We start from the raw sequence: 14,384 nt of genomic DNA, 5'->3' as shown, positions 1-14,384 counted from the left end.
TTGATTTTGGTTTCTCTCTGTCATTTTTGCAATCTTCGATTCTCCACCTTTACACATCAGTTAGCATGTTTTTTAAAAAACAAATTTTCATGAAAATTCATCAGAATTGTAGTGCAACTTTCTCTCAATATACACTTTTGGTATGCAATGTTTCCTTGTGTACATTTTTTTTGCAAAGCATTTTTTCCTTAATATAATGTGTTATTTTTACTAAAATATGTATTTATACTCACGCCTAGTATAGACATTACAGAACAAGCTACACAGCTGGGGAACTGAACTGCAAAATTCAGAGATGGGCAGATTTCAAAGGATAGCTGTGTTTCAGTCTGCATGTTTCAAAAAAAGTGTGAATTTGGTAAGTTCTCCTTTAAATGCAAACTGAATCAAATTTCTCCCCCATCCTTTGGACTAACACAATGACAACAACATTTATTGCAAGGTAGGAAATGTCACCTTCCAGTATTTTTTGAAAGTGGAGCGCGTAGCTAATGCAAAGGTACTTAAGATGAAAGCAATATGCAGTGCTGGATATATGGAGGAACAGAAGCAGCAGTTTTCTCTGGGACTAGAGTTGTAAGAGTTGTTACTCCACCCCAGGAAGCCCCAATTCCCATTTCCTTGGGCTTCTTCTCCAACTAATCTGCTGCAGCATTTAGCTGAATTTTAATTTTCAGGATCATCAGACTCACAGTCTATGCGCAGGGGTAGGAACTTCCCAGAAAAAGAATAACCCAGCATCAGAGGCCACCTAGTGAGAGCCTGATACCCATCTTAAATTTCTGAACGTGCTAGCAGAGGCGCAAACTATGTGGCTCATACCTGCTCCTAATGCCAAAAATCAGTGGAGCAAAGTCAACATTAAATTCACATTTTTTCCATTTGGGAAAAGTAGTAGTCCAGAGAGCCTGGCATTTAGACTGGTCCTCCTTCTGGTCTGGTTAGCTGCCTCTGCCACTCTCCCAGAGTTGACCTGCATGGGCAACCTCATAGATACCCCTAGCGGTTAAGTGTTAAGAGTCCTCTACCTCCTTACTCTTCAATGTCTACTGCAGGCCAAAACATAATTCATGATTACTGAAGCTCTGGGGTAGAATTCACCTGCTCTTTCATCCTTTTCATCCTATTTCCTAGGCTTTTCATTTCATTTATAACAAACTGCATTTACCAACCACTAAACTAACAAACTTACCAGAATGTATCATGAAATTCTTCCACACCCTACTCCAGGAGAAGTTTCACAAAGCCACTTACAATCCACACATTTATCGTCCTGTGAAACTTTAACTGCTTTATCCAAGGGTCTCCTTCTATGCATTGAAGGCTGACAATTATGCTGTGTGTGTGTCAGTAATGTGTTTGAATTTACACAAAACACCATGTATAATTGTGAGATGATACAATTGCAGGAGACGTGGATTTCTTCCATGTTCAGCTGCACGGTGCGCCATACCTGGGCAAACATGCCAGGCTGTTCAGCCGCATCTCAGAAGTGATATTTTGCCATATTTCAAGGAAAGAGGGGGAGTAAAGACTGCTAACAGAAGAGATCTCTGATAAAACAAGACAAGATTAAATCATGAGAAGATACGCCAAGACATGGTATGGCAAATGACTGATGGGAGAGGGGGGAAACTTTCCTTTCTTTCCTTATGTGATTAAACAAGAATCCCCTCCCCTCACGAGTCAGAAATGTCGTTTTGAGGACTTAAGCTGTGGATTTAAGGCTGTGTGGAGATAAACTTTCGAACCAAAGCATGTTTTAAGAAGAGCATGGAATGTATAAGAGCTTTGGAATGACGCAATTAAAAATGCCGTCGCCATATTGGCAAGTTCTATCTCAGTGAAAGAGGTCTTTGCACAATTAATTATGACGACAGGCAGGGAATCTAGGGGCTATAGGAGGTCATAAGCTGAACATGAGTCAGGCAGGCGATGCTGCTCCCAGAAAGGCAAATGCTGTTTGGAAGATGCATTAGAAGCAACGCTGTACTGGAGGCGCAGGCCTGCTTTACGGCGCTTGTGCCCGCAAATGGAGGGAGAAAGCACCCAGCTTTGATAGTCATGTTGTGAATGGATATTAACACACTGAAATAAATTTAAAGGAAAAAAGCAGTGGGATGCAAGACATGCGGAGAGGTTGAAGACAATAAAACATATTTATTGTAGGCGAAGGCAGATTAAGTTGGAACGTGGTTTTAAATACTTATAAGCTGCTCTCAAGGAGCGGGAATGACAGCTATGCTTCACTGTGGCAGAAGAAAGGGTGAAAGCAAGAGTTTTATGGTGCAATGGTAGGTATTTAGTGGAACTCAAATAATAAAACAGAAACGAACAATGGGACAAGTTACTGAGAAAAGTTAGGGGATAACCTTTCATTTTCCAAAATATTTTCCCTAACTTTTATCAGAAAAAGAAGTATAAGAGGTGGTAGTCAGGAATGTCTTGGAATCCCTGCTTTAGAGCAGTTGGACGAACCTTTTAGAGATCCCTCAGACTAAGGTGGTGTGTATACTGCAATGGCCATCTGAGAACTTCGGTTTTCTTCCCCTTGTTAGAAGCAAGTTTCTAGCCTATATGGTTGTGTATATATGGTTTCCCTCCCACTGGGAACCATGGGAAATTCAGACTTAAAGCAGCTCCAGTGATTATCTAAATTTTTCTCTAGCTGGGGAAAGAAACTGGAATGGCTTGCAGTTCTCCAGCATGCACCCCAAACTGCCCCAACGTGGATCACCCTCTCTAACATCAGAACTCTGCTTCCTTATTGAGAGGAGAGCTGGTTTGTCCTACAGCTCCTAAGGTGCCTTCCCGAGAGCCATAGTATTTCATGCACAGGGACTTTCCTGGCCACCGAAATAGTCCTGCAGGTTACGAAAGAATGGAACCTTCTGAGACCATCACAGAAACATGCGCTAGAGCAGTGTTTCCCAACCTTGTGCCTCCAGCTGTTTTTGGACTACAATTCCCATCATCCCTTGTCACTGGTCTTGCTAGTCAGGGATGATGGGAGTTGTAGTTCAAAAACAGCTGGAGGCACAAGGTTGGGAAACACTGCGCTAGAGATTCTGCCTATAAAAAGGGAGTTAGCAGAACATGTCATTACATGTCTTGACCACAAGAGGACCCCCTTATTACACACAATGTGCATGATCTGAATTGGGGAGCCAAGCAACTTGAATGGAGATGCATGAAAATTGCTTGTGTCAACCTAGGATAAAAAGGGGAACTAGTAGCTCTTGATGGTACAGGGTGAGCTTACCAAGGACCAAGCAAATACTGTAAAACCAAAAGAGAGCAACACTTACTCAACACTAATATTTAATGGCACAAGAGCTCAGTCCTCCCTTGCCTCCTGTCACCTTACAGGTAGGCAGCATTTCTGTAGGTGTCTGTCCTCCAGACCTTTAGCAACACAGACTGAAATATTCAGTGTAGGGCACATGGCTTCTGTCTGCATTGCAGAAGTGAGGATCCGACCAGCAGGGCTCAAAACAGGGATGGGCAACCTGGGATAAGTCAGTTGGTAGAGCACGAGACTCTTGATCTTAGGAAAGTTTTAAATGTTTGATATTTTATCGTGTTTTTAATATTCTGTTGGGAGCTGCCCAGAGTGGCTGGGGAAAACCAGCCAGAAGGGCAGGGTATAAATAAATTATTTATAATTATAATTATAATGTATTATTATTATTGATCTCAGGATCAAGAGCTCAAGCCCCATATTGGGCAGAAGATTCCCGCATTGCAGGGACTAGGGAACTAGATAACCCTTGTGGTTCCTTCCAACTCTACGATTCTATTAATGTAATTGCACCACAACTCCCATCAACCCTGACCACTTGGTCGTACTAGCTGGGACTGATGGGAGTTGGAGTCCAACAGCACCTGGAAGTCCAGAGGTTCCTCATCTTTACCTTAAGCACTGTGTTTTGAGAGTACAGACTTTCAGGAAGGAGAGTCCACTTGAAACTGTGGGACTGGGCCGAGTGTGGGGTGTCTCTTTAGAGACACACCTGGAGGAGGAGGTGGTGGGGTTGTCCTTCTGACTTACAGCAACACCCATGTGAACCTGCGCGGCCAGTAAAACATCCCCAGGTCTTATTACTCTAGCAAGCATAGGGAGCATCTCCTTGAAGAGCTGGGGAGGGGAGGCCTGTGATACAGTGAAAATGCAACTAGTGGCTAATGACTTTGACAACTACATGTGATCTAGCACTGTGAATTTTCTCACAGGGGCCAAGTCTCCCTTCTGCTCTCCCCACAGGCTAAATCTCTGGGAAGGGGAAAAAAATCCATTATAAAAGAAGATTACAGTCATCAGGGTTGAATTGAGACCCCCTCATAAACTACAGTGCAGAGGCTCCATTGAGGTTTAGGGAAGCTGCAAGTATGCTGCTGCCCTGAAATTCTTACCACCTGGTTGCCCAAGTGCCCACCCCAATCATTGTAAAAGAAACAACACAGGAGGGGGGGACCCTTCACTGCAGGAGCAGGAGGCTTTGATGATTTGGAGCTGTGGTTAGTGCCTGGGTGTGAATTGTGGCTCCCTGCCACCAGCACAAAGCTACTGACAAAGGGCAGGGAAAGCGCTGTGCCTTCTGAACTCAGATCAAGGGGGGAAGAGAGCTAGCAGGATTGTGGTCCAGCAGTTCCTCTAGCTTTACCTTTCGGCAGGCCAGGAATTGCCCTCCAAGCCGCACTGTGACCAACATATCCTACTGAGCTTGTCTTCTAAAGCAACAATACAGTACGTCAAGATGGAGAGCACTTCAAACACTTTTACTTTCCCATTAACAGTTCCATCACTCGCCAACAGAATCCTATTGCAGACCAGCCCTGATCTGAATTAGTCCAATTACTGTATAAAAGGTCTTGTTCTACATCTCCATGACAGAACAAAGCGTCTATTGGCTCCTCAATAATATTATATTGGGGGAAAGGTGTGTGCGCCCCCCATACCAGATCAAGCCACCTTTCAATTTAGTTGCTAAGTAGGTTGAATTCCTTCTCCCTTTCCCCTCAAGTTCTTCACTGCATCAGCAATTTCAAATTCCTCTCTGGGAACATCACACAGCATTCAGGCGGTACTTACAGCCAACATGGAGGCAGCTCTAGAATGCCATCCCTGTTGCATCATTAGTCCAACCAAGGATCTAATTCATAACAGAACTTAAAACATGTTAACAGGTTTTATTGTCTTTCAGCAATCACAGCAATCCTTCGTTTCCAAAAGAACAGAGCACAAGGGGACCTTATTGTGCTGATCCCTAAGTGATACACTGCAGAGGTACAACATGGAGGTGCGCAAAGGAGCCTGTGGGGCTAAGGGGATAACTACAGCTCACTAAGGTGTATTTCCCTAAGCGTCACCTAGTCAAACACAAGAACTGGGAAGGGCCCATGACTCAGTGGCAGAGCACCTGTCCTGCAAACAGATGGTCCCAGATCTTCAGTTCCTAGCATCTCCTACTTAAAAGGATCATGTAGCAAGAGACTGGGAATATCCCTGCCTGAGTCCCTGGAAAGCCACTGCCAGTCAGAGTAGACATTATTGCGATAGATGGGGAAATAGTCTGATCTGGTATTAGGCAGCTTCCAATAAGTTCTGACTCATCAGCTAAGGCAAAGTGTATTCTGCTGTTTAATTCCTATTCAAGCCATACAGATGCAGAATGTGGTAAAGAACCCTGAGAACTGCAGCTTCATTTTTAAAAAAGGGGGGGGGACAAGTTTCAAGCCTTTAAGGCTGTGAAGACATGTCTGAAAGAGTGCTGGTAGCAAATTGAGGAGTCTCAGTAGTGTACGGATGTTTCAGCAGCATTTCTGGGTAAATAGACCTCAGTGAGTGTATTTTTGTGTTTTTATATTGTAAACACCCTGTGATCCTTGGATGAAGGGCAATATAGAAATTTAACAAAGAAATAACAAATTAGTACAAAATTATGTTTACCTCGGCACAGAAGTTTGATATTTAACTGCAAACTATATCTGAAACGTTCTTGAGAGATGTTGATCCAGCCTCTTCTTGGTACTCAGAGAAGCATATACCCCAAAGTTGTTTCACTCCCTGATTCTTCTTAGTGCTAGAAAAGCACCTCCAAGTTATTCCATCCAAAGCTACCCTCCTGCTGTGTCTTCACTTCATGCCGTTCTCTGCCCCTTCCCTACTGGCTTGCAGTAGCTCCCTCTCCTTTATTTACCTCCTGAAAGTACTAACAAGAAGTTCCAAATCCTGAAACCATACCAAGCTCTACAGTTAGCATAAATTATGCAAATAAACAATCCTGTGCCACCATTTGGGGAAAGGTAAGATTCTAAAACATTTTCCAAGGCCAGGAGCAGGGTTGGAGGGAGAATATAATGTCAGCTAGAAGAGATTAATCCCGAGATGGAAATCCATGACACTTCATTTCTTGGCAAACAAACCACAGACTCCCCTCTCTTAGCAGAAAAGCAGCCTCTCCAAATAAGAGAAGCTAGCAGCCTTAAAAGGATGCTACCTTTGCAAAGGTGTGTTTAAAATTCATTCTTAAAAATCCATTCTTAAAAATCTATTCATTCCCCACCACCACTCTTCCTCCGCCTTTACATGGGAGTTTCAATGTGCAAAATCACTTTACAAATTTTCTTATTCATTCATTAAAACTGACCGGTGAGGTAGGTTAATTTGCCCTTAGTGCCTCTCTAATGGCAATCCATTTAAAAACTGAATCCATTCAGGACCTTGGGCTTTTCCTCACAGTAGCACAGAGAAGGACCAGCTCCCCGTAATCACACAAGTCCTCCTGTCTTTAGCACCAGCAAAAATTTGCCAAGGAAAGCATACATGTCTGCAGGCTAGAAGGTCCCAATTGAGTCACATGCAAGCACCATGACGGCATCCTCAAATAGCTCTCTTCCTGTCACCAGTCCCTCTCGGGGGGCTCCCGGTAAGGCAGCCCCAGGTGAATGAAGATATCCCTCTCGGTGGGAGTAGACAGGGCCACGCCAGGCACTGTTTTGAGGCCACCAGCTCCACGCACCACCCCGCTGCTGAGGGCATGCTCCGACAGGCTCATGCCCTTGGTCTTGGCCAGAGCTCGCATGGAGCGGTTGAAGTGGGCAGAGCCAGTGAAGTAGAGCAGGGCACAGGCAAACTCACTGTAGGGCACCACAATGATGTCAAGGCGCCGGTGGCGCCGGCCTGGTCCTGGCAGACGACAGACCCCAAGGTATTTCTTCTGGCTTCCATTGTCTTCCTGACTCACCAAATCGTCTGTCAGGAAGCCTGTGGGGAAAGGCACAGGTCAGGGAGTTTGGCTGGCAGAGTGCCTGGAACATGTGCAGGGGACAGCGATCAAGATGATCTGGAAACCAAGCCTTATGAGGAGCCGTTGAAGGAGCTGGGTATGTTTGGCCTGGAAAGCAGAGGCTGAGAGAAGATGTGACAGCCATCTTCTCAAAGGTTGTCACATGGAGGATGGAGCAAGCTTGTTTTGCCCTGCTCTGCAGGGTAGGACCTAAACCAATGGATTCACGTTACAAGAAAGGAGTTTTTGACTAAACATCAGGAAGAACCTTCTGACGGTAAGAGCTGTTCGATAGTGGAACAGACTCCCTCAGGAAGTTGTGGGCTTTCCTTCTCTGGAGATTTTTAAGCAGAGGTTGGGCGGCCATCTGTCGTGGATGCTTTAGTTGAGATTCTTGCATTGCAAGGGGTTGGACTAGAGGACTCTGGGGGGGGGGTCCCAATTCTATGATTCCTGCAAGGATTGTTTTCTGTCCCCACTCAGTGGTAAGCCTGTGCTGGAGGGCTCCCTGCTTGCTAGCATCAGTACTGGGCTCCTGGCTCACCAACATGATTGGTAGGGAGTCTCCTGGGATCTGGCACACCGCTGTTAAGTACTGGCCTGATCCTGCAGGGGTCTTCTTATGCTCTTATCAAGATTGTGCATCACCAGGACAATTCACGGTGTTCAACATACAAGAGACCTGAACTACCTGATCATGATCAGCATTCTGGCCTCTCAAAATATATGTTCTCTCCTAAAAGAACATCTGAAACATAGCTAAACCAGTATCTTGGAGAATGGCAAGAGTAAAGCCTTTCACCAAAATTTGGCTAGAGATAGTGGCTCCATTGCCCTTGTATGTTGGCACTAAGGGCAAAGAGTCCAAAATGTGAGCAAGAAGCTAATCAAACCTGCTATATTCATTAGGTTGTGGCCTCATATTTACAGTATAATAGGTGAGAAGAGGCTCTGACATTCATACAGAGAAGTATGTCAAGAAACAGAATCACCCATGTTGTTATATTATGGCAGGCACTATAAACCATTCCTTCTTATAAAGTCCTTCATGCAGGGAGCCCAACTATATACACGGGGGTGGGGAGAGAAGATGGTTCCTTCCAAAGAAGTCCCAGATACAGGCACTTTTAGTGCCAAGATGAACTGCCAAGACAAGCTCAACATGGCAGTGCCAGATACACATTCTGGATTCCCATTCTGCTGATTTCAGAGTGGTGAAAAGGTTCAACAGTGTGACCCCCTTGCCTTGCCCTCCCCTGCCATATTCCAGCCCCACAGATACCCTCATACCACTTTTCCGGAGGCTATCAAGCAGCTTGCTGAACACTCCTTGGTGTGAGTGCCCATCGGGGTGAGTCACCAGCACATCCACATCCCCACAGGTGGTCTTTTCCCGCCGGAACGAGCCACACGCAACACACACCAGCCCAGGATTGATCAACTGGGCTGCTTCTCTGACCTGCAGTGAAAGACAGTGTAGAGGAACGGGCAGAGGTGTAGTTGCTGATTTCAAGTATCTTTCCATTCCCATCCACTGTGGTGATTCAATTACCCCCAGCAGTGTGGGTAAAACAAAACAAAACAAAACAAAACATACACCATAATTCAAATTCTTTTGTCAAGACAGCTGAATTATTTTGCTTGTATGAATCATTAAATCATTAAATTTATTCTGCTTCTGCTGGGCATGAGGGAGGGCAAGGAGGCCAGCCCCTTCGCAGCAGAAAATTGTACTGAGCCCGACTGGGGTTTGGGAGTTTACTGTAAATTTAACTTCAAACTCTCACAATGGTGATAATGAATGCTAAAATTCTCAGGATGCTGAATTACATGAGTTGTTACGTATGCAGATTAGCTAACTTGTGACCCATTTGTAGTTTGGGTTATAGGTGAAAATAACCCTTCAAAATTATGGGATGTTACTCTGCTGCATAAACAAAGCATTCTGTCCAAAGCTGTAATGAAGCAGGTTGGAAAAGAGTGGGACCTGGGACCTTTTAGCAGAGAAGGGTGGTAGCAAAATATGTGACGCAGCAGAACCAGTCCTAAAGTCACCAGGACATCCAAAATTCATAAGGGATCAGTATTTTGGGCTGGCGTAAGGCTGGCTGACCCTGGCACTCTCCTCCTGCAGGGCTGGGCCATTTCCCATTTCATGGAAGGAAAACTCTTGGCAGTGAAGAGCAAAATGTCCTGCTGGAGCAGCAGTCAAACCCTAGACTGCTGGAAATCACATCCCAGTGGGTGGGTGCCCAAAGAAGAGTACCTCGCCCAAGAGCTTCTCTGCACCAGCATACTTCTGATGGCTTTATTTAAAAGCATCGCTTGAAGGTGATTTCAGAATTCAGGATTATGGGTATCATGGTGCCAATAATCCACCTTACTAAACAAAGACATGATTGCTGCTTCAGAACATAGAGAGTGGCATGGGTAGAGGGGAAGGAAGCAGTTGTGGGGCTGGTGGGGGGTGGGGGAGGGTCTGAGTGCTCCTTGTCAGTCTCCAGGATCATCCTTCATTAGTGAGGGATAAGCTCATTAACCTTTGCCCTGCAACATTTGGGAACAGCTTTCATGGCTTTTCGAATGCAGATCTGTCCCTCTGCATCCTCAATTAAGTTTTCTTGAAAGCAGCCAGCCCCACACAGCACCTTGGGTCTCAGACGGACAGCAGCTAATCCCCTCATTCTCTTGTCTACTCCCTGAGGTGGGCAAGAAATGGGTAATTCCATCAAACCCACAATAGGTCCACTCCCAAGGGCAGGGGCTCCCAAAAGAGCTTTAATCCTGTGCGAGGAATGATGCCCTACCTGGCAACGATGCATTCTTCAGGGGCAGGCACTGTGACTGATTGACAGCATCATGCTGCCCAGTGCTGCCATGGTGATTTCAATGTACAGGAGAAGCAGTGATAAAGGATCACGTAACTTCAGCCTATAAGCCGACAACTTGCAACCCAAAAACAATTTTATGAACTGCCTATTGGCTTCTATGAGCACCATCCTGGTCAAACCCACAAAAGGAAGAGAGACCTGTTCAGAAAGTTAGAAAGCTCCCTTTCCCTACCATGGGGGGGGGGGACCACAAAGATTTTCAAGGTGTTATTGCACCACTGTTCTGCCATGATGCAGTCTGAGGGTCCTTTAAGAGAAAGACTGGCCTATCAGGTTGGGAGCTTACAGAAAAAGGGGTGAGAATTGCTGGTTTGTAGCAAATAAATAGACAGGTAAGATTTCTAGGCTCTCTTTAGAGCTGGGATGTGGAGCCTGGGGTCCATCAGATCTTGTTGGGTCTCCAAATCCCATCAGTCAATGGTCAGGGATGATAGGAGCCAGAGTCCAACCACATTTGGAGGACCAAAGCTTCCCATCCCAGTTATACATGTTTGCAGAATCTGGTATGTGCCAGATTGCCAACCAGGAGGGAGGAAAGGCAAAACAGGCAGCGGTTTTGCTCATCATCCTTCCCCTTTGAACTGCCAGGAAGTCCAACTATGTGGGACCTACCAGAATTGTGGTTGCCTCAAGAGCTGATTTGATGAGGTGCGTCATGTGACCTGTTAAGCCTCGACATTGCCCTGCCTAGAGTCCTCACAGGGGTACTCACCGTCTGCTCAATTTGGGCAGCTTCTTCACGTGGCATGCGCTCCAGCAAGTCCTCATAGTGCTTCAAGCCAATGGCCTGCTGGCTGGTGAGGGAAGCCTTAGTGCGGATGTCATCCAGAGTGCGGAAGCCCTGCCCAGAGGACACACGGGACATGTATGAAGTTCCCTCCTCTAGCACTTTAGCAGGTTTTTCCATACCAGTTTCAGCAAGGAAACTAAAGAATTAACTCACATACAGGGTCCCTGTAACAATACCATAATACAAGCAAAACTGCAGCACTTGTTGACAGCAGAGGAGAGAGAATTACCTGCTGGTACCACATCTGAGCAGTCTTGACTCCTGCTCCCCAGATATTGGAAAATACTTCCAGCACTGACACACTCTCACTGATGTGGTCCAGCTTTCGAAGGTGCCCACTCTCCAGGATCTCCACAATCTTTTCTGCCATCTGCTTCCCAATTCCAGGGATTTTGCAGGCTTCCTGAAAAACAGCCACAAACAGACAAAAGGCTACAATGCTGATTTAATCTGGAAATATCACCTGTTTCCAGCTTGGAGATGCCTCAGCTTGGGCAGGGGGGAATTGGTTCTTGACTCCTGAGGGTATCTAACACAGACCCTCCTATCCAAGAATCCACCTTCCTAAATTGGGATTTAGAAGTCTATGAATTTTTTGCAAATAAAATCTGACCTTTACTCTTTAACTATAAGATTTTTCTGTCTTTCTCTCAGTGCAGACAGAGACTTCCTCTGCATTCCTTTTAAATGACCATAATAATAATAATAATAATTTATTATTTGTACCCCACCCATCTGGCTGGGTTTCCCCAGCCACTCTGGGCGGCTTCCACAGAAACCAAAAATACACTAAAATATCACACATTAAAAACTTCCCTGAACAGGGCTGCCTTAAGATGTCTTCTGAATGTCAGGTAGTTGTTTATCGCTTTGACATCTGATGGGAGGGCGTTCCATAGGGCGGGCGCCACTACCGAGAAGGCCCTCTGCCTGGTTCCCTGTAGCTTTGCTTCTCGCAATGAGGGAACCGCCAGAAGGCCCTCGGCGCTGGACCTCAGCATCCGGGCAGAACGATGGGGGTGGAGACGCTCCTTCAGGTATACTGGACCGAGGCCGTTTAGGGCTTTAAAGGTCAACACCAGCACTTTGAATTGTGCTCGGAAACATACAGAAGCATAGTGTAGGCTTTTGTTAATTTCATACTTAAGAAATCTCTCTATACAATGGCCCAAGTAGAAATGGAATGATGCTGCCAAGCCCAGGGAAGTTAAAACACAAGCAATTTGGACCTTACAACTGTTCAGTGGAACAAAGCTGCTGGCTAGCCACACAGGATGCAGTGCAGCCAGGAGTTGCAAGTGTGAGGCAGGAGAAGAGAGGCTAGTTGCTCCATAGACTTAATGGCTGCTCCCAAGAACATTAAGCTGCAGCTGCTTTAGAGAAGACAAGAAAGGATTTGCTTTAGAAGAGATCTATCTGAGTTACCTGATAAGAGGTGATTGGCTTGTGGTAGCTCTTGAGGGCGTTTATGGCTTTTGAGTATCCCAGAGCCCTCCACTTGTCCCCTTGGACAGAGTAGGCTTTTGCCAGCTGCTCTAGCTTCTCTGTAATGCTCTGGTTATGATTAATTTTCTTGCTTGCAGAGGAGTGGGCACAAACCCACTTGCTAGTGGGAAGCGCCACAGAAGAATCTCCTGGCAAAGTCTTTGGGTCTTGGCCTGACCTCAGTGCTTCCAGTTCTCCCAGAGTGACAACAGGCTCTTCCCCTTCAGTTCCCTCGTTGTCCAAGATTGTCTTTGGAGAGAGGTAGAAGAGGAAGCTGTGAAATGTAGCCATTACTTAGGCAAGCAATTACAAGGCACTGGCTCATAATGCACCAAAGGCAGGGAGACTCTGAAATATTAAAGGGGATTGGTAGTCCCTGTGAGACCCACCACAATCGTTACATAGGTTGAGAGAGAGAAAGAAAAAGCATAAGCTGTACTAACAGTTGCATATAACATGTTCCTCCCCTCAGTTATGATGATCATCTACAAGAAAGCATAGCTGGCAGTCCCTGCAGTGACCATAATGCTATGGATTCATATAACTTATGAAAGTGGCTTTACTTTGGAGTGGTGGTGACGAATGAGCATGAATAAAATGTCCCAAGTTACAGCAACCTTAGTGGCACAATTTCCTTTTGCTCTCTACTTCAGGCACTAGGGGGCAACATCCCATTATGAACATACCAGGTATTCCTTTGACTAGTAGAAAACAGAAAGGATATACCGTAATACTTAAGAAGCTCAACAATAACTTAGATTCATTACACCTCGTGGTCAAGATGCTATAAGGAGCACATTGTAGTCAATATGATCTTTTTATGTTCTGACTTTAGGGTGCTAACACTTTGTAACTAGTATTTTACTAGCTTATTTTAATATTGCTTCAGAGTTGAGAAAGATTAAAATTCAAGGCAACTGGACATATAGAGCTTTTACAACAGTGTATATTTTTGCCAGATTCTCTGAATGAAGAGGAGACTTGGCATAAATGAACCTCAAGGCATTGCCAAACAAAGACGGCAGCAGAATAACACACATACATTCCAATGCAGAAACAATCTGCCAAAAGCTCCTTCTACATTTTCCTGTTTTTGTAGCTTTTAGGTGTTCTGAAGTGAAGCTTGCTAGAAAAACATGCTCAGAGTAACCAAAGGAAGCACATGTTAGGTGCCCAGCTTCTACAATGACAGCCCAGCATTTGTTTAATAGAGGCAAATTCACTCCTTTCAGAAGAGAAAAAAATGGTTGTATCATCTATAGACTCCACCCGCTTAATCTGTTGTCAACACACAAACCTCGTTCCAATTACAATATTGTTCCCTAACTCTAAGAGGAGCATGACACCTTTTCATCTTTGGAACAAAGAGGTGTCAATCATGTCCACAGTGACAGCAGTTCTCTAAGATTTCAGGCAGGGCTTTCCCCCTGCCTTACCTGGAGACACTGGGGATTGAACCTGGGATATTCTGCATGCAAGGCAAATGCTCTGTCACTGAGCTACAGCTCTTCCCCAATAAAAACCCTGGCATAGCCTACAAAAATGCTCAAAAGCACAAAAATGGGAATCTGCTAAGTGGGCTCACCCCTTTAACTTCTTGCTGCCCTGAGGAATTTGCTGCACTACAGGGAGCGCTGGAAACATCTGCCTGAGATTCATCCTTCAGTGCCAGGACTGCACTCTCCATTTGAGGCTGGACCATCACTTCATCCAGATGTTGTGATTGCTGCTTTGAAGTGTCTGACACATCCAGATAACTGCCAAGAATCAAACGTACAGCAAGGTGCAATCACTGCTTCTGAAGGCAGCCATTCTATCCATAATAAGAGTGTGAGAAAATTGAAAAGAAATGAGGAATTCAATTCTCTTTCCTCTGTGTCCATTCCCAAAATAAGAAATGGATTTCCACATAAAACTTGCCACCACATG

At 45.2% G+C, this 14,384-nt stretch overlaps 1 protein-coding gene across 5 annotated transcripts in view; it reads right to left on the bottom strand.

The window, feature by feature from the left end:
• POLL (DNA polymerase lambda) overlaps positions 1 to 14,384 on the bottom strand; it is a 49,042-nt gene that overhangs the window by 31,925 nt on the left and 2,733 nt on the right. For 3 of the 5 annotated variants that reach the window (XM_081912309.1, XM_081912313.1, XM_081912310.1), the window contains 6 exons: positions 14,041 to 14,212; positions 12,396 to 12,704; positions 11,200 to 11,373; positions 10,893 to 11,021; positions 8,580 to 8,748; positions 5,171 to 7,267 (listed from right to left, as the gene is read on the bottom strand). In XM_081912309.1, coding sequence (XP_081768435.1) covers positions 6,903 to 7,267; positions 8,580 to 8,748; positions 10,893 to 11,021; positions 11,200 to 11,373; positions 12,396 to 12,704; positions 14,041 to 14,212 — 1,318 coding nt within the window. In that variant the 3' untranslated portion in view covers positions 5,171 to 6,902. Of the gene's footprint in view, positions 1 to 5,170; positions 7,268 to 8,579; positions 8,749 to 10,892; positions 11,022 to 11,199; positions 11,374 to 12,395; positions 12,705 to 14,040; positions 14,213 to 14,384 lie in introns of those variants that run through there. The other 2 variants (XM_081912312.1, XM_081912311.1) reach the window with 2 other exon arrangements.

The sequence above is a fragment of the Podarcis melisellensis genome (genome assembly GCF_964234715.1).
Source record: "Podarcis melisellensis genome assembly, chromosome: 5".
Lineage (NCBI taxonomy): Eukaryota > Metazoa > Chordata > Lepidosauria > Squamata > Lacertidae > Podarcis > Podarcis melisellensis.
The sequence above is the reverse complement of the archived record's forward strand: the minus strand, read 5'-3'. Positions and strand labels throughout refer to the sequence as shown.